Source organism: Phyllostomus discolor, chromosome 9, assembly GCF_004126475.2.
Source record: "Phyllostomus discolor isolate MPI-MPIP mPhyDis1 chromosome 9, mPhyDis1.pri.v3, whole genome shotgun sequence".
NCBI classification, from domain to species: domain Eukaryota; kingdom Metazoa; phylum Chordata; class Mammalia; order Chiroptera; family Phyllostomidae; genus Phyllostomus; species Phyllostomus discolor.
Window position 1 is genome coordinate 55,050,055 of NC_040911.2, and position 22,001 is coordinate 55,072,055.

General features: G+C 51.8%; 1 protein-coding gene and 1 long non-coding RNA gene across 3 annotated transcripts in view; one reads left to right on the forward strand and one right to left on the reverse strand.

Moving 5' to 3' along the window:
- Nucleotides 1–7,712: 7,712 nt before the first annotated feature.
- On the reverse strand, nucleotides 7,713–9,931 carry LOC118496747. The gene is made up of 2 exons (XR_004899307.1): nucleotides 9,146–9,931; nucleotides 7,713–9,035 (listed from the first exon to the last, which is right to left on the reverse strand). It is a non-coding gene; the product is annotated as an uncharacterized LOC118496747 (long non-coding RNA).
- Nucleotides 9,932–10,092: 161 nt separating this feature from the next.
- Nucleotides 10,093–22,001, forward strand: part of PLXNA1 (plexin A1) — a 53,490-nt gene continuing 41,581 nt past the window's right edge. For both annotated transcript variants that reach the window (XM_036009397.1, XM_028525048.2), the window contains exons 1-3: nucleotides 10,093–10,251; nucleotides 15,584–16,841; nucleotides 18,867–19,049. In XM_036009397.1, coding sequence (XP_035865290.1) covers nucleotides 10,235–10,251; nucleotides 15,584–16,841; nucleotides 18,867–19,049 — 1,458 coding nt within the window. In that variant the 5' untranslated portion in view covers nucleotides 10,093–10,234. The remainder of the gene's footprint in view (nucleotides 10,252–15,583; nucleotides 16,842–18,866; nucleotides 19,050–22,001) is intronic.

The window sequence follows — 22,001 nt, forward strand, 5'->3', positions numbered from 1 at the left end:
TTGCCAATGATACCTCAGACAAGGGTTTAATATCCAAAATACAGAAAGAACTTACAAGACTGCATTCTAAGAAGACAAGGAATCCCATTAAAAAGTGGGCAAAGGACTTGAACAGACACTTCTCCAAGGAGGACATACAGAAAATCCAAAGACACATGAAATGATGTTCAATATCGCTAGCTATCAGAGAGATGCAAATTAAAACCACAATGAGATACCACTTCACACCAGACAGAATGGCCATCATAAACAAAGCAACAAACAACAAGTGTTGGAGAGGTTATGGAGAAAAGGGGACCCTAGTGCACTGCTGGTGGGACTGCAGACTGGTACAACCACTATGGAAAGCAGTATGGAACTTCCTCAGAAAACTAAAAATGGATCTGCCTTTTGACCCTGCAATTCCACTGCTGGGACTCTATCCAAAGAATACTAAAACACCAGTTGAAAAGAACCTGTGCATCCCAATGTTCATAGCAGCACAATTTACAATAGCTAGATTCTGGAAGCAACCAAGATGCCCATCAGTAAATGAATGGATCAAAAAACTATGGTACATTTACACAATGGAATTCTATGCAGCAGAAAGAAAGAAGGAGCTCCAACCCTTTGCGACAGCATGGATGGAGCTGGAAAACATTATGCTAAGGGAAACAAGCCAGGCAGTGAAAGACAAATACCATATGATCTCACCTTTAACAGGATCCTAAATAACAAAACAAAGAAACAAGCAAAATATAACCAAAGACACTGAAATAGAGGCCAGGCCGACAGTGTCCACAGAAGAGAGTAGAGGGAATTTAAGGGGACAGTGGGAAGGGTTCACAGGAACAAACTTAAAGGACACATGGTCATAAACTAAGGGGAGGGTGGTAATGGGAGGCAGGTGGGGAGGGGTGGGGGGGACTGGATTGGGAGTAGAAAGGAGAAAACTGTATTTGAACAATGCTTAAAATAAAAAAAGACAAAAAAATGGCCCAAACAAAAGAACAGATCAAACCTTCAGAACAAATACAGCTAAGCAACAAAGAGAAAGCCAACCTATCAGATGCACAGTTCAAAACACTGGTAATCAGGATGCACACAGAATTGGTTGAATTTGGTCACAAATTAGATGAAGAAATGAAGGTTATGCTAAGTGAAATAAAGGAAAATGTACAGGGAACCAAAAGTGATGGGAAGGAAACTGGGACTCAAATCAATGGAGTGGACCAGAAGGAAGAAAGAAACAACCACACAGGAAAGAATGAAGAAACAAGAATACAAAAAAAAAAAAAATGAGTAGAGGCTTAGGAACCTCCAAGACACCTTTAAACGTTCCAACATCCCCGAATTATAGGGGTACCAGAAGAGGAAGAGGAAGAGGAAGAGCAACAAGTGGAAAAGTTATTTGAACAAATTATAAAGGAGAACTTCCCCAATCTGGCAAAGGAAATACACTTGCAGGAAGTCCAGGAAACTCAGAGATTCCCAGAGAAGTTGGATCCAAGGAGGAACACACCAAGGCACATCATAATTACATTAGCCAAGATTAAAATGAAGGAGAGAATCCTAGAACCAGCAAGAACAAAGGAGACAGACCTACGTAGGAGTTCCCATCAGACTGGCAGCTGATTTCTCAAAAGAGACCTTACAGGCAAGAAGGGGCTGGAAAGAAGTATTCCAAGTCATGAAAGGCAAGGACCTACATCCAAGATTGCTCTATCCAGCAAAGCTTTCATTTGGAATGGAAGGGCAGATAAAGTGCTTCTCAGATAAGGTCAAGTTAAAGGAGTTCATCATCACCAAGCCCTTATTATATGAAATGTTAAAGGGACTTATCTAAGAAAAAGAAGATAAAAAGCATGGACAGTAAAATGACAACAAACTCACAATTATTAACAACCACACCTAAAATGAAAATAAAAACAAACTAAGCAAACAACTAGAAGAGGAACAGAACCACAGAAATGGAGATCACATGGAGGGTTAGCAACAGGGGAGTGGGAGGAGGAGAGTGGGGGCAAAGGTACAGAGAATAAGTAGCATAGATGGTAGGTAGAAAATGGACAGGGGGAGGGTAAGAATAGTATGGGAAATATAAAAGCTAAAGAACCTGTAAGTATGACACATGGACATGAACTAAAGGGGGGAAATGTGGATGGGAGGGGGTGCAGGATGGAGGGGAGTGAAGGGGGGAAATGGGACAACCGTAATAGCATAATCAATAGAATATGTTAAAAAAGAAGATATACAGATAGTACACAAGCATATAAAATTATTTTTTTAAATAAACCTAGGAATAAATGTAACCGAGGATGTAAAACACATATTCCTAGAAAATTATAACATACTGAGGAAAGAAACTGAAGAAGATAGAAATAAATGGAAACATGTACTGTGCTAATGGATGAGAAGAATTAACATCATTCAAGTGTCCATCCTACCCAAAGCAATCTATAGATTCAGCACAATTCCTATCAATACACCAATGGTACTTTTCACAGAACTAGAACAAATAATCCAAAAATGTATATGGAACCACAAAAGAGTCCCCACGAGCCACAACAATCTGCAGAAATAAGAACAAAGTTGGAGGTATCAAGCTACCTGATTTCGACCCATACTATGATGCTGTAGTAATCATGACAGCATTAGTAGCATAAAAGCAAGAATGGATCAATGCAACAGAATAGAGAACCCAGGAAAAAAACCCACAGCTTTATAGCCAATTAATATTTGACAAACGAGGTGAGAACATTCAGTTGGGTAAAGATAGTCTATTCCACACATAGTGTTAGGAAAATTGGTCAGATACATGCAAAAAAAAAAAAAAGAAAAAAGAAACTAGACAACTCTCTTAAACCACGTAAAAAAATAAACTCAAAATGGATTAAAGGCTTAAATTAAGACTCAAAATTATAAAACTCCTAGAAGAAAACATAGCGAGTAAAAGCTCTGACATTTCTCTTAGCACTGTTTTTTTCTGGTACCCGTATTTTTTGGCCTATAAGACACACACCCCAAATTTAGGAGGAAAGTGGAGGTGTGTCTTATAGTCTGAGTGTAGCTTACCTGGCTTGCTGGGGGCAGTGGTGATGGAGTGGGGTCACAGGTCATTAAATATTTTACCACATTTTTTGCTTGAAATTTTTTTCCCCTATTTTCCTCCTCTAAAACCTATATGTGTCTTATGGTCCGGTGTGTCTTATAGTCCTAAAAATACAGTATATCTCCTTGGGCAAGGGGGAAAAAGAAAAACAAATGGGACTCATCAAACTAAAAAGCTTTTGCACAGCAAAGAAACTATCAACAAAATGAAAAGACAACCTACTGAATGGGAGAAGATATTCACCAGTGATACATCTGACAAGGGGTTAATATCCAAAATTTCTGAAGAGCTCATACAACTCAACACCAACACCCCTAAAAACAATCCAGTTAAAGAATGGAGACACTTCTCCAAAGAGGATGTGTAGATGGCCAACAGACATGTGAAAAGACATTCAATGTCACTAATCATCAGAGAAATGCAAATTAAAACCACAATGAAGATACCATTGCACACCTGTCAGAATGACTATCATTGATAAATCAACAAATAACAAGTGTTGGAGGAGGTGTAGAGACGAGAACCCTTGTGTACTGTTGGTGGGAATGCAGACTGGTGCAGCCACTGTGGAAAACAGGATGGAATTTCCTAAAAAAATTAAAAATGAAACTTTCCTATGACCCAATAGCATATATCCTAAGAAACCCCAAAACCTAATTCAGAAGAATACAGGGTGGGTCAAAAGTAGGTTTGTAAGTATTTATATGGAAAATAACACTATAGTTAATAAATAATAATACAAGCATAAACTCTGTTTTGAGTACTCACAACTGTAAACCTACTTTTGCCCCACCCTATTATGCATCCCTATGTTCATTACTGAATTATTTACAACAAGCAAAATATGGAAGCAACCCAAGTGCCCATCAATAAACAAGTGGATAAAAAAGTTTTGGTACACATATACAATGGAATATTACTAGGCCATAAAAATGAATGAAATTTTAACACTTGCAACAGCACTGATGGAGCTAGATGGTATTATACTAAGTGAAATAAATCAGAGAAAGACAAATGTTATATGATTTCACTTATATGTAGAATCTAAAGAATGAAATAAGTAAACAAACAAAATTGAAACAGACTCATATATAATATATACAGAGAACAGACTGTTAGCAAGAGGGAAGGGTGGTAAAAAAGTTGAAAGGATTAAGTACAAATTGGTAGTTACAAAATAGTCATGGGGATGTAAAGTTCAGTGTAGGGAATATAGTCAATGATATTGTAATAACTATCTAATGGGCCAGGTGAGTACTAGAAATATCTTGGTGAAGTATATGATTGTCTGACTACTGTACTTAATACCTGAAACTATCAGTAGTATAAAATAATGTCAAATGTAAACTGTAATTTTTAAAAAAGAATCTCAACATGGCAAAAAAATGCTGGGCACATTGGAGGAAAAGCAGTTAGGTAGGTGGTGGTCCGTGAATGCTTTGCATACCCTCCATCCAGGCCTGCTTGTTTTGATAATTGCACCTGGATTTTGTTTGGGGGAACCATTCCCCCATGCCCCCCCCCCCGGCTCTGGAGAGCTTCCTGACCCCTGACCACCAAGTGTCAGATTGTAGCCCCTGGCCACCATGACTGGTTTGAAGCAGCCATCTGATCCTGCCCACTTATGAGGCTCCATTCTGGGAATTTCCCTGGACATATTGGCAAAGAAACACCTGTAGCTGCCAAGGCCACCATATGCAGAGACCTGCATGGGTGAACCAAGGTAGTGACCAGCAGAGCCCATGATGACCATGCAGCCATGCCCAACTGCTGCTCATCTGAGCCAGTGTAGGCCCCATTGGAGCATAAGCCCAGTTGAGGTTCTGTTTCCTGCAACCAACAGCACCTAATTGGTGAGGGCAGGGGTGGCTGGAGAATGGGCTAGGCTGGTGGAGAAGGCCATGGTGGGCCCAGCAACCTTCTCTCCAGAGTGCTGGCCCCTGAGCTGAACCCCTCTCCTCCTGTTTTAGAACAACATGCCAAAGGCTTGGATTGTGGGGATAGCTCTGGGGCCTGGATGGGCTCCTCAGTCCTCTCTATACCTAGGAGCCAGAGTGGGCTTCTAGAGTGCAACAATGTCTGTGGCTTGCTGCTGTGTCCACAGCAGCTGCATGTGGGCTGAGGCTGATAGCACCATCCCAGAGGTGTGTGGGAGGAGAAGCCAAGATGACTCATAGCACTTCATACTCATAGCCAGAAAGCCCAGGGCAAGTCCCCACCAAATATCAAAGAACCCCCAGGGAATGCCTGCGCAGTGTATATGCACATATGTGCACATAACATGGGATTAGGGGTGGAGGTGTTCTGTGTGTTGAAGGAATTCTTGGAGGGTCTCTACCTTCTCTCCTCTCCCAGATCCTTTCAGCCACACAGAGCTGGGTAGGGTGGGGCAGGTGAAGGCTGGTGAGTAAGAACACCTCCACATCCTTAGGGCAGGAGGTGATAGGAGTGGAGAAGGTGAGACATGGTTCTGACATGGGGGGCAAGGCACAGGCAGGAGTCAGGGTGATCCTAGCTTTGAGCCCAGTAGCCGGGGATCAGTGGGCATGCCACAAGGGTTTTGGGTACCCAGTACACCCTCTGCTTTCTCCCCTGGCCTCCTGCTTACCCATCAGTGGTGGCGGCCCACTGTGGGAGGAAAGAAGGCACCCTTGAATCTACTTTTGTTCAAAGCTCTGAATCAATAGCATGCAGAAGTGGCCCTGGGAGCTGCTCCTGTGGTGAGAACCTCCTCTCAAACCCCAATCAGAGTCATTCCTAGAAATTGTTCCATGCCATCCAAGGACCCCCATGCCCTCCTGAACTGCTTGGCCAACAGGAGAAAAAGCACAGAGAAAATACAGAGAAAGGTTCAACCTGTCCCACTAACTCTTTTACCCCCATGATGCCTGGTACAAATCCAGCTGAGCTTCTGCCTCTCTAACTGCACAGGGGCGACCTCCGTGGATGGCAGTGTCAGAGCACGTGCAGGCAGGCACTCAGACTCACGCAGGTGAAGAGCTCCTAGCTAAATTCAGGTCAGGTGTTCCTGGGTTCAGTGGAGCTCCAGAGAGCAGGTACTGCTGCACTAGGCTCATTGGAGCAACAGTTATTAATTATTTTCTCTTCAACAAACTGCCTGTTGGGCTCTTCTCCCCATGTTCCTATTGGATTGTTGTCTTTTACTCATTGATTCTTGGGAGCACCTTCTATATCATGAATATGCATATTTGGAAAAAAATGTGTTGCAAATATCTTTTCCTAAATCCTCACTTGTCTGGCCATTTCCTTTTTATAACTCTCAATGAACTCTAATTTTTAATGAACAAAAAATAACCAATTGTAAGGTAGTCAAATTGACTTATGTTTTCCTTTATTTATTTATTTTTGATGTTTTGTTGAAGAAATCATCCCTAGTCCACAGTCATAAGGATAATCTGCTCTGTTGTCTTCTAAAAGTCTTGTGGTTTTCTTAATGGAGCTTGGGCCTATGGCTGTCCTGGAATTGATGGTGTGTGTGATGTTCCAGTGTTACATAATCAAATTTCCATCTTGGAAAGACTTGCCTTTGCTGTGTGGGGAATGGACAGAATGGTGATATGAGCAGGAGCAGGGGACAGAGTGGGGATGGAGGGAAGCAGTATAATCTGGTGTAATGTTTGCAAAGAGAATCCATAGGGCTCAGGGATGCAGGGGCCCTGGAGGAGGGAAAGTGTTCAGGAGGACACTGCGGTTCCTGGTTGGGCAACTGTAGGACAAGATGGTGCCGTGTTAACTATGAGCAGGCTGCCACCCAGAGCCTAGCAACCCTCTTAAGCCACTTCAGGAGACAGTGAAGACAGAGGGCTGGATCCCAATAGAGTGGCTCTGGCTCTTGGGGACTGTTGAGCCAGAGTGAGAAGGGCCTTAAGCAGTGCCTGCCTTAGTGGCTCCACGGAAGATAGGTTAGCGAGGAGCAGACAGAGTGGTAGGAACAGCCCTGGTGCCAACATAGGGAACAGGGTTGGACATTTCCTCAGGCCCACTGTAGTGCTCAAACTCATACCTCCTTACCACATCTCTCAGACAGGTCTCCAACTCCTCCTCAGAGGTGAGGAAAGCAGGGCTTGGAAACAGACAGGACTTGTTGCCTATTAACTAACCACCCCAGAATCCACATCCAGGTGGTATGGCTCAGAAGTCCACAAGGAACAAGGGTGCTTGCGTCTGGCTGGCTGGTTCATGAGCGTTCAGTGTAGCAGAGAAGCTGAGTTGAGATCACAGATTATGGAGCTAGATTGCCAGGGGTAGCCTCTCTGCTCTGCCACCCTCCAGCCAGGGAACTTGGGCAAATCGCTTCTCCTCTCCTGCCTTAGTACTCATCTCTTAAAAGTGGCAGAGTCCTGTATGGATTCAGTGCTAGATTAGTGCTTGTTCAATAAAATACTAAGTAGGACTTTAGAAAAAGATGCTCACCCTCACTCAGGGATATGCAAATTAAATCCACAATAAAAAATCAGTGCAAGTCACCAGATAGACAACAACTCCAGAACAACAAACAGTACCAAGTGTGGGTGAAGATGAGGAATGCTGGTATTACCAGTGGAAATGGGGTCATCGCAGTGTTGTGAGAAAAACATTTTTGGGGACCCACATGGGAGGGTGAGGTCTGCTGGCAAAATTTATTTGGGTGGAGATAGAAGACTACCCCCAGGTTCCAAGTACTTCATCTCCATTCATCCCACTGTGAAAAAAAAATCCAGTCTGGTCTTCATCTAGCCCAGTACAAAAAAAGTCAAGGCCCAAAAGTCATGTGCCATGCCTAAGTTTAGTATAGTTTAGTCCCTGTTTATTGTCATTCAGCTAGCATAGTCTGTTCCTGGCTGCACTCTGGCTGGCACTGTGCCTAGGCTTGTGCTGTCTGCTGTTGGCCCCAGGCAGCTGTTAGGGCCACATAGCTGCTATGGAGAGAGAACACCTAAATAAACGAATGAACAGGGCTTGAGTTACCCAGAGAGCACATGTTTTGGGAGGGGGAGAGGAAGGGAGGGGGAAAGAGAGACTGATTCTTTGTTAAACTGGGATTATATCAGATTATATCATCTTGGCCTTGGGAGGGACTGGGACCTCCTTCAAACTAACCAATAAACTTCCCAATATTTCGCAGGCTGGCACTAGGTCCTCCCCTTAACCAATCCATTTTCTACAACTATTCCTTTTCTCAGACTAGACAGACAGGACTTTATGGCCACCATCTCAGCTTCTATTGTGCATGCCTCAAAGTGGAAACACCTCCCCCTTATCATCTTGGCTTCTACTGGGCATGTGCCCAGCAGAAGAATTTCCTTTTTATTGTTTATTTCTTCCCCATGTAGTCTGGGGGAGGGGAGGTGGACGGCTGTATCCTGGGAAGAGAGAAAAATTGGTCCTTCCTACCTACACAGGGAAGGGAGAGGCGCTAATCCTCTTGGGGGAACAATGCTGCAATCCCCTAGGGAGCCCATGAATGCGGCAACTTCCCAGCTAAACAGGCCCAGTGTCCAATTCAGCTCCCTCACCCACGAGGCTCAACAGTGTCAGATTCCCTTTGCTTCTTTCCTTTACAAACATCTAGCTACCTATGCTAACACTGGGGCCTTCCCAGAGTGCTGCAGGACTGCAGACCCAGCTATCACTTGGACAAACTGTTTTGGGTTATCCACCAAAGCTAACACACACACAACCTGGTGACCTAACAGTACACCCCAGGGTCTAACTGCTGCCAAGAGCCTACAAAGATATGTCCAAAGCAACTCACTGCACAGTAGCTCTAAACCAGGGGCACTGGCCCATCAACAGAAGGGATGACTAGTACCGCATGCCAGAACATTACAAAGCAGAGCGAACAAACTGCCTATCAGCAACCCCACCAGTTGTGGGTCTTCACATCCAGCAGATCGGATTTCTGTGATGTTCCACAACAAGCACAGCAAAGCAGCAGGCTACACTGAAATACACAAAGAAAACCAAGGGAAGGATTAACCCTGAAATAGGATAGCGGCTGCTCCAAGGGAGCAAGAGGAGGTAGGGAGCCGTTAGCCAATCTAAGTTCCTTACCTGAGACTACGACCATTTTCTCCTCTGTGGGGATGACAGTCAGCTTCTCACACAGCATGAGCGTGGAGGTACTCTGCTGCTCTCACCTATGCAGCTCGCCTACCCATCAGGAGGTTTGTTTGCTGGTCCTTGAGGTTTGAGGCGCTCCTGCACCTGGCCTCACCTTGCCTGGGGCGTTCTGCTAGGAGGCCTCTCTGCGCCCACGTCTTTGGGCGGCTCTCGGAATGTGCAGGCCACAGGGAAAGCACCGTCACGGGTGACTGCTGTCTGTCCTCCTGCTGGGCAGCCCCAGCATTCCCCCCCACCGTCCACCCGGCCGCGGTCCAGGGCAGCCCGGGGTCCCATTCCGCCACCCCCAACCCTCTCCACCTCAGGACTGAACTTTCCTCCAGGGTCGCGTCCGCATCAATGAATATGCAGCAGGGAGGAGAGTAGCGTGGGTCTTGCAGTTCCGCGGGCAGAAGGCGCCGTTTTGCTCACTAGAGAGGTTACCCATTCCACCCAGCAGTTGGCGGTCACCGAATCCAAGAGCTGAGGATTTACAGCGCCAAAGGATCCTGGATAGGGCGCTTTCACTCCTGGGGCCTCCGTTTACGTTTCTATGAACGGAGTTTGTGCTCCTAGCCCCTGGAGAGGCTCGGGACAGCCCGGACGCGGGGGGGGGGGGGGGGCACCTGTGGACATCCCGCCGCGACCCCCGAGCAGAGCCATTTAAAGCCCGTAGATTCATCGCCCTTTGAAAGCACATGGTGGGACAAGGAGGGCGCGCTGCGCGGGAGAGAGCGCCATCTGGAGGCTGCTGCGGGCCCGCCCCGGTGCCGGCCCCGCAGCCGGCCCCGCCCCTCCAGTCATGTCAGCCCAGCCCCCGGCCTCCGGCCGCGCAGGCGCGCCACACGGCGCTCCGCGGGAGGCGAGATCGAGGCTGGTCCGCAGCCGCTCGGGGCTGAGCGCCCCATTCATGCTGGGCAGCGGCTACGCAGCCACGCAACGGAGCCCTACGGCGGTGGCCTCGGCCTGCGCGGCTTGGGCGGCCCCGCGGCTGAGCAGGCGGCGGCAGCGGTGGGATGCGGTGATGGCCATCGGCGGGGCATGCCCGTGGGCAGCTGGTGAGTAGGGGCGCAACTTTCCCCTTGGCGGGGAGAAGGGCTGGCGGGGGTCCCAGGCGAGGGTGCGTCGGGTGGGAGACGCCCTCCGGCCCGCCGCAGCGGTCTCTGGAGGACGCGGACGTGCGACCAGGCGGGCAGGGAGTGTGCGTGGGGTACTGCGGCGCGCGTGTCCGCGTGCCCCTGCGGCTGCGGCCCGACTCCCTAGTGTGTCCGGGCGCGGCCGCGGTGCGGGCGCTGAGCTAATCCTGTATCCGTTCGGCCGGGGTCGACCCGGCCCAAAGGCCTTGGGCCATTGGCCTCCTCGCCGGCCGGGCTCGGCCCGCTGAGCACCGCGGGGCAGCGCTCTGTGCGGCGCTGAGAGGCTAGGGCCGGCGCTGCCCTCTCCTCAAAGGCTGGAAAGAAAGTTTGCCGCTGCCCCGCGGGGAGGGCCCTGCGGGTGCCCAGGCCGCACACGTAGATTGGACCACAGGTCGGACCTCTGCCGGCAGGGCCGGGCCGGGCCGGGTGGGGCTGTGCAGGCCCCGGCAGGGCCGCGGGAGTTGGAGAAGGGAGTGTGGGGCTGCGCCCACTGTCGCCCCTCAGGGCCCTAGGGTGGAAGCTGGAACTGCCTCATCCGGACCCTCCGCGTCCCAGTCCCCACCCCTCCTGGGGTGGGGTGCGAGGAGATGGGCGCTGAGTCCGTGCGCCCGCCCGCCCACAGGGCCGCGCACCCCGGCTAGGAGGGGGCGGTACGGGTGCCTCCTGGGCGGTCCGCCCGCTAGCTTGGGCCTCCTCGGACTCCCCTTCGTAGGGCCTCTCCAGGGTCAGTCTGTTTTCCTCGGAGGATCCCAATTGCTTCCTGGAGAGTCTGGGCCTGGTGTGCACCGTGGCTGGAGGCGGCATGGTTGATTTCGGATTGCCTCCAGGAAGGGGGAGCGGGGCTTCCAGGGAGTCTCCTGCCTGCTGTGAAATCGAAAGTGCAGCCTGGGAAAGGGGTGGCGGGGCGGGGGGAGGCGAGAGGGACCCGTTGACTGCTTAGAGCCTGGATCTGCCATTGCTGTTCTGTGGGGTGCGGGGGCCACGCCCCTTGAAAGAAAGGGGTGTGTGTGTTGTGGGTGCTGAGCCCCGTGCCTCTGGTCCCTAAGCCTGGGCTTCCGTACCTTCTTCCCTGCTGAGGCCAGTTTTCTGGGTCTGGTTAGAGACTAGGAGGGTGGGTTAGGGTGGGGTTCAGCCTTCGCTCTTCTGGCCCCTGTGGGAGCACCCTCCAGGTGTCCTCGGTTCCCTGCTGGCTTTAGAATATGCAGGAGAGACCAGGTTTTGTACCAGGAAGTCAAGACTCTGTCCAGCCCTGAGGAGCACCCAGTTGCAATGCCAGAGGCAGACCATTCTGCTCCAGGGCCAGGCTGCAAGTCAGCCTGGGAGGGTGGTACAGAGAAGCCCAGCAAGGGCATGTCAGGTAGGGGACAGCATGGATGGAAGTCTGGTAAGTCCCTTTGTCGTTGAGGTGTGTGCCTGGGAGTGGGGGACAAATGAGGTGCCATGGACAAAGCAGACAGCCCTTGCTGGCCTCCTGTGGCCCTGAGGTGGTTTGTGTATTTTGATATCCCAGGAAGGTTCCCTGTGTCTAAAACTGGCCAGGAGAAGAGGGCATCAATTCCAGGGAAGGCCAAGTGAAGGCACTTTTCCTGAGAAACAGGACTGCAGTGGTGGGAGAATGGGTCATCTTGGGACCACCTTCTGAGGCCTTTGTTGGGGGAGGTAGGGTGATAGGTAGCTCTCTGTCCTGGTTGATAATGGTATACCACTGGGCAGGATAGCAATATCTTCTCAGGCTTCCCATACCCCAACCTGTCCAAGCCCCAGCAAGATCCCAAGCCAGAAATATGGAACTTGGGCTCTCTCTGAGTGAGTGAGTGAGGGCCTTTATTTCTCAGGGTGAATAAGAGTAGTGGGGGAAGGCTGTCTGGGAGGACAGAGGACATTGCTCACTCCATACTCTGCTGCTCAACTGAGCCCATCCTGTCCAGGAGTGGAGCCTACTGTACCAGGTCTGTCAGCCTCTGTCCTGGCCTTTCTGTCCCTTGCCTCACCCTCATTTGGTACATCCAACACCAGTTCAGCTTCTCCTTCCCCAGTTTGGCTCTGACTGGGCCCTAGCATAGCCTGCTTTCCATGCCAGGAAGCTGCAGTCATTTTCACTGTTCCCCCTGCATGGTCCAGGAGGTTCCACCCCAGGCCTTTGCTCTTGCTGTCTGTTACCCAGGGTGCCTCCTCCCCCACCAGCTCCTGTGTACTTAGTCTTTCTAGAACAGGTGAATAGGCTCCCTGGGGGAGCTTCCCCAGACCACAGGGGCTGATTCTGGTCCTTCCCAGCCCCTCTCAGCCACAGACCACAGCATGTGTGTTGCTCCCCTTCCCTAGCCCAGCATGGCCCTCCCCAGCACCCAGGCATGAATGCATCTTTTGGAATGAATGCATTTTTTCCCTGGGCAGGTCAGAGGTATGTGGGAGTCCAGCAAGCCTGGCTGTCCAAGTCTCTGTAGGAGTGTAGGAATCAGTCCTTGTCCTGCCAGGACTAGCTGGGTGACCTTGAATCTACGTGAGCCCTGGGCACCCTATTTCTAAGGTAGGGGAAATGACCCAGACATGTTTGCTCACCCTTGTGAGATGGTGGGCTTGAGGAACCCAACCCTGGGTTCCAGATCCCCCTTTTCCTGGCAGGCAGTCCCAACCCTAGGCCTGCCCCTCCCTGCCCCTCCCCCACAGCCTCTGTTGTCGGGGAAGAAGAGGGTAGGCCCAGAGTTTGGATGGTGGCTTCTTCAACTGGATCCCTCTGTTTAATATAAAAAGTAGGGCCCATAATTGCATTAAGACATGTATAATTATCCTGGAGGAGGGGAGAACCCAGCCCCTGGTAATTGCAGGTCTGCTTTGAACTGATAAACGGTGAGTGATTCATGTTTTCTTTGGTGTTCACATGCACTCAGCTTTTAGCCCAGGCCCTGCTGCCACTGTGAAGAGCCTTTTCTCTGTGCTCCTTTGGGCTCCTGAGCTGGGGTTAGGGTGTGGGGATTTGGGGGCCTCCTGTCCTGGCTGCCAGCAGAGGTCCCTGGTGGCTGTAGTTTTGGGGGCTAAGTCTAGGCAGAGATCCTCAAGGAAAGGCAGCTGAGATAGCCTGCTGGGAGAGTCCTGCAAGGCAGCACAACCTGGTTTTCTTGCTGGTAGAATCCTGGCTTCTTGTTTCTTGAGCCTCAGTTTCTCTGTCTGAGGAGTGAGTATGGCATTCACTGGGCAGAAGGTGTGTGGGAAGTGAGAACAAAGTGAGAAAGCAGGTCCTGCTCTGTTTGGACCTATTCTTTTATTCATCCATTCATCCATTCATTCATTATAAGTGTTGGCTCCTGGGGTCAGCTTTGGAGATAGAGGCAAACCACAGAGCTTGGCCCTTCTCTGAGGGAGCTGTCAGTCTAATGGGAGGAGCATCTGGGAGTAACAATGCCATTAGCAAGTCTTGTGCTGCAAATTCAAACTAGGTGACTGGTTGTGAGGGAGCAGCTGCTACCTTCAGGTAGCAGCAGATCAGGGGGACAGCTGAAACTGAGCAGGGGTGTGGGGGCAGGGGAGGGAAGAACACTCCAGAAGAGGGGACAGCAAGTCCAAGGGTCCAGGAGAAGGCAGACATGGAGGCCTAGAGACTGCTGGGCCTTGTCTAGGAGCCACCTACCCTGGGCTCATCTTCCAACCTTGGCAGAAGGTCTTTTTGGCAGAAGGTCCTGTAGGCCTCAGCTTCCCCACCTGTAAAATGGGGCTGTCGGTCTATATTAGGAACATTGTCTGGGAGTAAAGGATGTATGCAGCTGCTGCCAGCACTTACCTGTTGGGGCTCAGCATCTCTGGGTTCAGTTTCCAGCCAGGAGTTGGGTGAGAGGCCCCAGTATATCTGGCAGAGCCAGGTCCTTGCTGGCATGGAGAGGCTACCCCTGCTTATGGCACCTTGCAGGAGTGCCCTGCCCTGATCTTTCCCCTTGTACCCATGAGAGAGAAGCTGTTGTCCTCCCCATTTTATAAATGGGAAAACTGAGGCTGGGAAAGAGGAGTGATCTCTCTTCAGGGTTGCATGGCTACAGTAACAGAGTCTGGGTTTAACCCAGTACCTGACTGTCAGCCTCTGGGCTGGGAGGAAATGAGATTTTTCCAGAGCAAAGGGAGCTGTGACAGGATTTGCGGGGGGCTGGTGACCTTGGCTCGGACTACTATGTGGAGACTGGGCTATAGGTGGGCATGAGAGGCAGTGCTGAGTTCATCCAGGTGGGAGAGGGATAGGCAGATGGGGGAGGTCTAGGGGGCAAGTGTGATCTGGGGATCCAGGGTGAGGGTCATGGGCATTCTTGGGGCCTAGTAGGAGGGTGGATGGTGCTGGGAGTGTGATGAGGTAGGGAAGAGTGGAAGGTGAAGGTGAGCCTGGGGGCTGGAGGTTGGGGGGAGAGGGCTACTGCTGAGGGGTGGGGTTCAGGGAGTCCCTGTTCCCCTTTCTCTTTGGAGGAATTTCTCTTTCTTTGGAGTTGGGTTGAGGATTTTGAAGGGGAACTCAGAGGCAGTTGACTAGGAAACCTGGGAGTGGTCAGGGCAAGGGGTGAGGGGACAGGTTGAGGGCACCCTTTGGCTGGGGCTGGGGATGGTAGGTGGGAGACACACACAACTTGGCTTCTGTATCAGTCTCAGAGTAAAGGGGCTCGAGGTCCAGCAAGGGGCTGGCCCTAGGGCCAAGGTGATCCATATTGCCCTCTGCCCACATTGAGAGTTGCTGCCCATATGTCCTCATCTGCTGTGGGGGTAGTGCCTGTGAGTAGGATTGTCCAGGGCCTGCAAGGGAGCATGGGTCCCCAGAGCCTAGGACAGAGGCTGTCACCTGCCGTGGGAGCTTAGAGTTTGGGGGGCTTGCTCCTAGGACATGGGGAGGCTCTGAGTCAGGTGATGGCACCCAGTCTAGACTCCAGATCTTCTCTCTTACCTTGTTCCTGGGTCTATTACTCTGTTCTACCCAGCCAGCAATGGCAGGCCTAGGCATTCATGATCCATGTCTGTTGGCTAGACAAGTGTCCTGTGCTATGTCTTGGATCACAGGCTTGGTCTTGGTGACTCCTGGTGTACTGCTTGCTGTTTGCAGGGCTTTAGGCTAGGAAGGTGTCCTCTCTATACCTCTGGTTTCTCCAGGGTTAGATTGTGGAGTGTGGGATGTCCCTACCTGGACAGGCAGGCCAGAGAGCTCAGGAGATGGCATTTGGATGTGTCTTCCCTCTTGGGGGTGAGGCCCAGCCCACACTCACACCCTCTTTTGCTGTCTTCCCCACAGGGATGAAGCTCCTGGCCCTGTAATGCACACCTCTGGAGGACCTGAGCGCCGAGGCCTGAGGCCCGGGCCTGCCATGCCACTGCTACGTCTGAGCCTGTGGCTGCTCCTGATGCTGTTGCTGTTGCTGGGGGTTATTCGGGCAGTGGCGGGTGCCACTAGGGCAGGCAGGGGTCTGCAGCCTGTTTTCCGCACCTTCTCAGCCAGCGACTGGGGCCTTACCCACCTAGTGGTCCATGAGCAGACAGGTGAGGTGTATGTGGGTGCGGTGAACCGCATCTTCAAGTTGTCGGGGAACCTGACACTGCTGCGGGCTCATGTGACAGGCCCTGTGGAGGACAATGAGAAGTGTTACCCACCACCCAGTGTGCAGTCATGCCCACATGGCCTGGGCAGCACTGACAATGTCAACAAGTTGCTGCTTTTGGACTATGCTGCTAACCGCCTGCTAGCGTGTGGCAGTGCCTCCCAGGGCATCTGCCAGTTCCTGCGGCTGGATGACCTCTTTAAGCTGGGTGAACCGCACCACCGCAAAGAGCACTACCTGTCCAGTGTGCGTGAGGCTGGCAGCATGGCAGGTGTGCTCATTGCTGGACCGCCAGGCCAGGCCCAGGCCAAGCTCTTCGTGGGTACACCCATTGATGGCAAGTCTGAATACTTCCCCACTCTGTCCAGCCGCCGACTCATGGCCAATGAGGAGGATGCGGACATGTTCAGCTTTGTGTACCAGGATGAGTTTGTGTCATCGCAGCTCAAGATCCCTTCGGATACACTGTCCAAGTTCCCAGCCTTTGACATCTACTATGTGTACAGCTTCCGCAGTGAGCAGTTTGTGTACTACCTTACTCTGCAGCTGGACACACAGCTGACCTCTCCTGATGCTGCTGGCGAGCATTTCTTCACCTCCAAGATTGTGCGGCTGTGTGTTGATGACCCCAAGTTTTACTCGTATGTTGAGTTCCCCATTGGCTGTGAGCAGGCAGGGGTGGAGTACCGCCTGGTACAGGACGCTTACCTGAGCAGGCCTGGCAGTGCTCTGGCCCACCGGCTGGGCCTGGCTGATGATGAGGATGTGCTCTTCACTGTGTTCGCTCAGGGCCAGAAGAACCGTGTGAAGCCACCTAAGGAATCAGTGCTTTGCCTGTTTACACTCAGAGCCATCAAGGAGAAGATCAAGGAGCGTATCCAGTCTTGCTACCGTGGTGAGGGCAAGCTCTCACTGCCCTGGCTGCTCAATAAGGAGCTGGGCTGCATCAATTCGGTGAGTGTACACCTCACATCCTTGGGTGATGCTGTTCTGTCCTACCAGCCTCACCCACTGGGCAGCCTTTGCACCCTATGACTTCATTCTTTGAAACAATAGCAGTACTGACCACATGTCCATGTGGCACTTGCCCTGTGCCAGGTGCTGCTGCTTTCCCATTGTCTCCTAGAGGCTTGCAGGTGTGTACTATTCTCTTCCTTTAGTAGGTGGGGGTGAGGGAATAGTATCATGTCCACCAGTCCACAAGCCCCTGTTGGACAAAGAATTGAACGGGTGCTTGGCAATATTTTGGGTACTTGCTGGCTCTAGTTAGTCTCCATTTTACAGATGTGGTTTCTGAGACTCAGATAGGTGACTTGCTTAGGGTCACATAACTAGTCAGTAAGAGGCAGAGCTGGGGCCAGACCAAGGTCAGGTGGGTGCCAGACACTGTCTGCTCCACAGTCCCCTGTCAAGAGGCTCTATTCACCCTTGTCTTGGGCACCTGGCCATGTGCCTGCCCTCTGGGTTCTTTGCCCTCACCTGGAAGTTCACCTGGTTGCGTAATCAGACAACACTAGCCCTGACATTGGGGCTGCCTGAGCACAGTGCGCTGTGAGCTCAGTAGCTGGCAGCTATAGCTCCTGTCTTTAGGTCCTGATGGGGCTGGCCTGGGGCCAGCTGCCTTTTCGTTCAGCCAGGTAGTAGCATCCATTGTTTTTCAGAGGAAGACACCAGGCTTAGTGGGGAACTTGTTCAGGGTTGCGAGTGTTAAGAGCTGAGAATTCACCCATGTTGGGGACATCCAAGACAGACTTCAGCCCTACTACTCCTACTGCCCAGGACTTGTTAGGAGGCTAGGGAAAACCCACTTAGGTCTCAGTGTTCCCATGTCTATACTGAGAGTGACACTGGTTTGTGTCTAGGGCAGGTAGGACAACAAAGGTCTGCTTCTCCTGTCCAGTGGGGGCCTCATGACAGGGCTATTTCCACATTGAGTCCCAGGTACACTAGGCAGATGCATTGTCCATCCTCTTTTTGGCCTTTCAGGAAAGATGTTTTATCTCCATGTATGGATGGAGAAACTCAGGCTTGGAGAGGCAGCTTCTGCTGAGGTCACACTGTGTGATTGGCATTCTTTGTGCCCATGGCCAGGTCTGCCCCTTCGTTGGGCATTGTTCCTGCTTCTTCCTCACATCCTCTTCACTCTTCCTCATGATCTTCCCCAGCCAGGTCACTATCTTCGGGCCCCTCCAGGACCCTGGCCCAGCCCTGACCTTATTTTTCTATCTGTCTGCCCGCTTTTGGCTCCTAGTCCTGGTGACCCTACCTCTTTGGTGACCTCTCCCCCTGTAAACCTTAGACCCTGAGCCTGTGACTGGGGTCATCCACCTAGAACCTGCCTCTTTCACCTTGTTCTTTCTCTCTCTTGTGGTAGAGCAGCAGCCCCCATATTCCCTATCTCCTAGCCTTCTCTGGAACTTTATGCTCAGTCACCTCCTGAGATGGGGCCCTTCCCTCTTTACCTTTTAGGTTTGACCCTTGTCTCCTGTCTTGAATAAACCATTTAAGACAGGATATGTGTCACCCATCCCCCACCCACAGCTATCCCCTGCTTCTGTGTGGCTGTCACTGGTGCAGTGGGCCTGGCCTCCTGGTTGGCTGCTCCCTGGCCTTTCCCAGGCTGTCTCCTTCTTTAATTTTCCCATTCCAAAATTGGGTGTGGGGTCTGTGTGTAGTGTGCATGTGAGACATGGGCCTAGCCCTGGACCTGTATAGGCCCTCGGGCAGCCTCGAGGAACCTGGGTTGCTCCATCGTGGAGTTGGTTCAGGAGTCCCTCATCCCTCAGATCTGTATGGGTAGTGCCCCAGGCCATATAAGTTCTGTGTGGCCATGTGCTTGCCTCTGAAGACCCTCTGTGGGTACTTTCAGTTAGAGCTGGCTTTCAGTTAGAGCTGGCCTGGCTTCCAGGCCCTGCTCTTAGGGAGAAGGTGTTTGGGACAGCCTGGGCAGCCCAGAGACTCACCTCTACCCTCCCATAGCCCCTACAGATCGACGATGACTTCTGCGGACAGGACTTCAACCAGCCCCTGGGGGGCACGATTACTATTGAGGGCATGCCCCTGTTTGTGGACAAGGAGGATGGTCTGACCGCCGTGGCTGCTTATGACTACCAGGGCCATACTGTGGTGTTCACCGGCACGCGGAATGGCCACATCCGAAAGGTCAGGCCTGGGGATGGGGGTGGTGTGATGGGGTGGATGGAGCTATGGGTAGGAGATAGCATTGCTCTGGGACATGGAGGCCAGATCTGGTATATGAAGAGGTGGGGGCACCACCCCTGTGCTAGGTTCAGTGACCATGGGGGCTTGGGTGAGGAGTAAAAGGTGGGTCACGGTGCCTCAGTGGGCCCCTGCCTGTCTTCCGTTGCTCCTCCTGGGTGTCTCTTTTGCATCTGACACTATAAAGACACTGGCTGGGCAGGTCAGGGTTTGTGAGGGGCCTGGCTCTCTATCCTGCCATCCTCCTGTGGCCTAGAGATGCTGGCCCTACTCTCTGAGGACTCATGGTAACTTTGAAAGTCTGAGTGTGGGCGGTAGGGGCAGGTATGCCTGCCTGGGTTCCCTCTTCTCCTGGTGATCCAGTGTCTGATGAGGTAATCTTGTGCTGTGAGGGAGGCCCCCCCCCCCCCCCCACCTTTGAGGAGGCAGCAAGGCCAAGGGCAGAGCAAGGGTAGTGCCCTTTACCTCCACCTACCAGTGGCTGATATGAGTAGAATGTGGTGACTGACTGCAGAGTGACAGGGACCAGCTTTAGGATCATCCCCTGGGCTTCTCAGGATAAGAACTGGGGGTTCTGTGGGGCAAGACCTATCTGGTGATTCCAGGTTTCCTTCTTACCAGCAAGTGTTGGTCTGAGCAAAGCTGTTATGGAACTGGGCTGGGAGGGCTTCCTGGAGGAGCAGGTGGAGTAAGCCACCTTGTGAATCAGGCTGACTTGATGGGTGGAGGACCAGACCAGGGTAGGGCTGGCCTGCTGTGGAAGTTCTCAGGGTGACTGTAGGGTGGGGGTACCCCAGAGGGTCTGTGCAGGAGTGGAGCCTGGTGGGTGAAATAAAAGCTGTCCTGAGGACTAGTGCTGACACAGCTTCCTGTGCACCTGTGGGTGGAGGCTGGGCTTGCCTGTGCTCTCAGCTGCCTTGTGGGTTATATAGGAGAGGTCTCCCCATGTCTGCCTGGTGAATATCTTGGGAATTATATCCACCCACTTGCAGACTCTGTGAGGTCTGAGAAGGGACACCACCTCCCCTCCACAGGTTTGGGCTGGGGTAACCCTGGGGCCTAGCTCCTGACAAGACCAACTTGGGATGGTATGGGTTTCTGCTCACAGTAACTGTGAGGCTGAGTGCCTGCATAACTTCAGCTACTGAGGGTATGGGGCAGGCCAGTGCAGACTCTGTCAGTCACCATCTGTGCAAGCCCCTGTGCCCTCAGAACCAGTCCTGTGTGACCCACCTCACACCCCCAGCCCTGATATTGGGGGTACTGCTTGCAGCCTAAGTGTGGGGCCCTTTCCCTTCCCAGGTATGAGGCCCCAACTCAGCATGCACTCCTTCTTCCTGCCCTAGGGAGGACACATGGGCCTGGGAGAGCAGCGGAGAAGGCCCTCTGAGCCTCTGCGGGGTGTGTTGTGCAGGTTGTGCCTGGTAGAGGCCAGAGGCAGGTGCATGGAAGTGGAGGTGGGGATCTCTTGGACACATTGCACAGGGTATCCCAGAGTCTGTTACCCAGCAAGAGGTTGGATTCCCCAGGCCTAGGAAAGCCTCTTCCAATCTGCCAATGGTTGATAGCTGGCAGCAGGCCATCCTGCAAGGCAGGGAGAATAGGTTAGTCCAGCCCTATTCTCCCCCTCCCCAAATCCTTCTCACTCCCCTGCTCCAGGGCGTCTTCTGGGTGAACTCTGGGTGGGAGCTTTTGGGTCCAGTTAGTCCTGCTCTCCTGCCTCCCTACCCACTTCCACAGAGGGAAAACTGAGACCCAGCATGTGGATTGTGGAGTTTGACTAAGGCCCATCAATAAGAGGCTTCATTGGGCGTGGAGCAGCCAAAACCAGAAGTCCCCTTCCTCATTTCCTCAACCTTCCCCTTCCCCCCACCCACCATACCTGTCTTAAAGAGCCCCATTCTGGGTACCATCTCTTTCCACCCCTGGAATCATCGGTTGAACACCATGCACTGCGTGTGAGTGGACAGCGCCCTTTCTGGGTGTGGGGTCAGCCATGCCCAGGTGCTGCTGGCCTGGTGGTGGATTGTCCACCACCAGCTCTTTGAGTTGGATTCTGTTGCATTGGTTTTGGCTTTCCCATAGAAGCGTGCCCTGCCTCAACCCTAGACCTGACACCTGTACCCCTTCCATCCAAATGTGCCTGCCTGAGTAGAGGGCATTTCAGGGGGTTGTCACATTGTTGTTCACACCTGTCTTGTACATATGGCTGAGCATGGTGTGGTCTCAGCTCTCCTCCTCACCAACTGTGTGATTTAGAGCTGACCAGTCCAGCTTCTCTGAGCCATGGTTTCCCTGAGTACAGCCTGAGAAAGGAGTGAAGATGTGCAGGCAGACCAGGAGCCTGATGTGCTTCTCTTCCCCACTTAGTACATGAATTGAGTGTTGTGTGCTGGCCTCTCACAGAGTTCTCACAGCAACCCTGTCATCCCCTTGACAGGTGGGGAAACTGAGGCATGTAGGCAGAAGTAGCTAATGTCCAGGTTTACTGGCTCCAGGGTCCTTGCTTCTGACTGTAGCCTCTCACCCTTTTGTATGGGTCCCTGGAGGACAGGAAATGGGGACCCCTACTTCAGTTACCTTCTCCCTCCTTGAGTAAGCCTAAAGCAGACCTCTTTTTTCCCTACTACCTGGGACTGAACAGCTCGAGGGACCATGGGTGGTCCCCAGGGTAGAGTCCTCCAAATGTTATATAAAATTATACCTGACTAGTACCTGCCAACTTCAGCTGGGAAAGGCTGACTGGGGGTGCCCCCTGACTCCCTGGCTCTTCCTGGCCCTGCCTGCCACCTGCTTCTCCCCACCCCAACATAGGCAGCTTGTCCTCCACAGCTGACATGCCCCCAGAACCCCAGCCCCGCATATAGCCCATCCCACCCCCAACCCTTCCTGTTG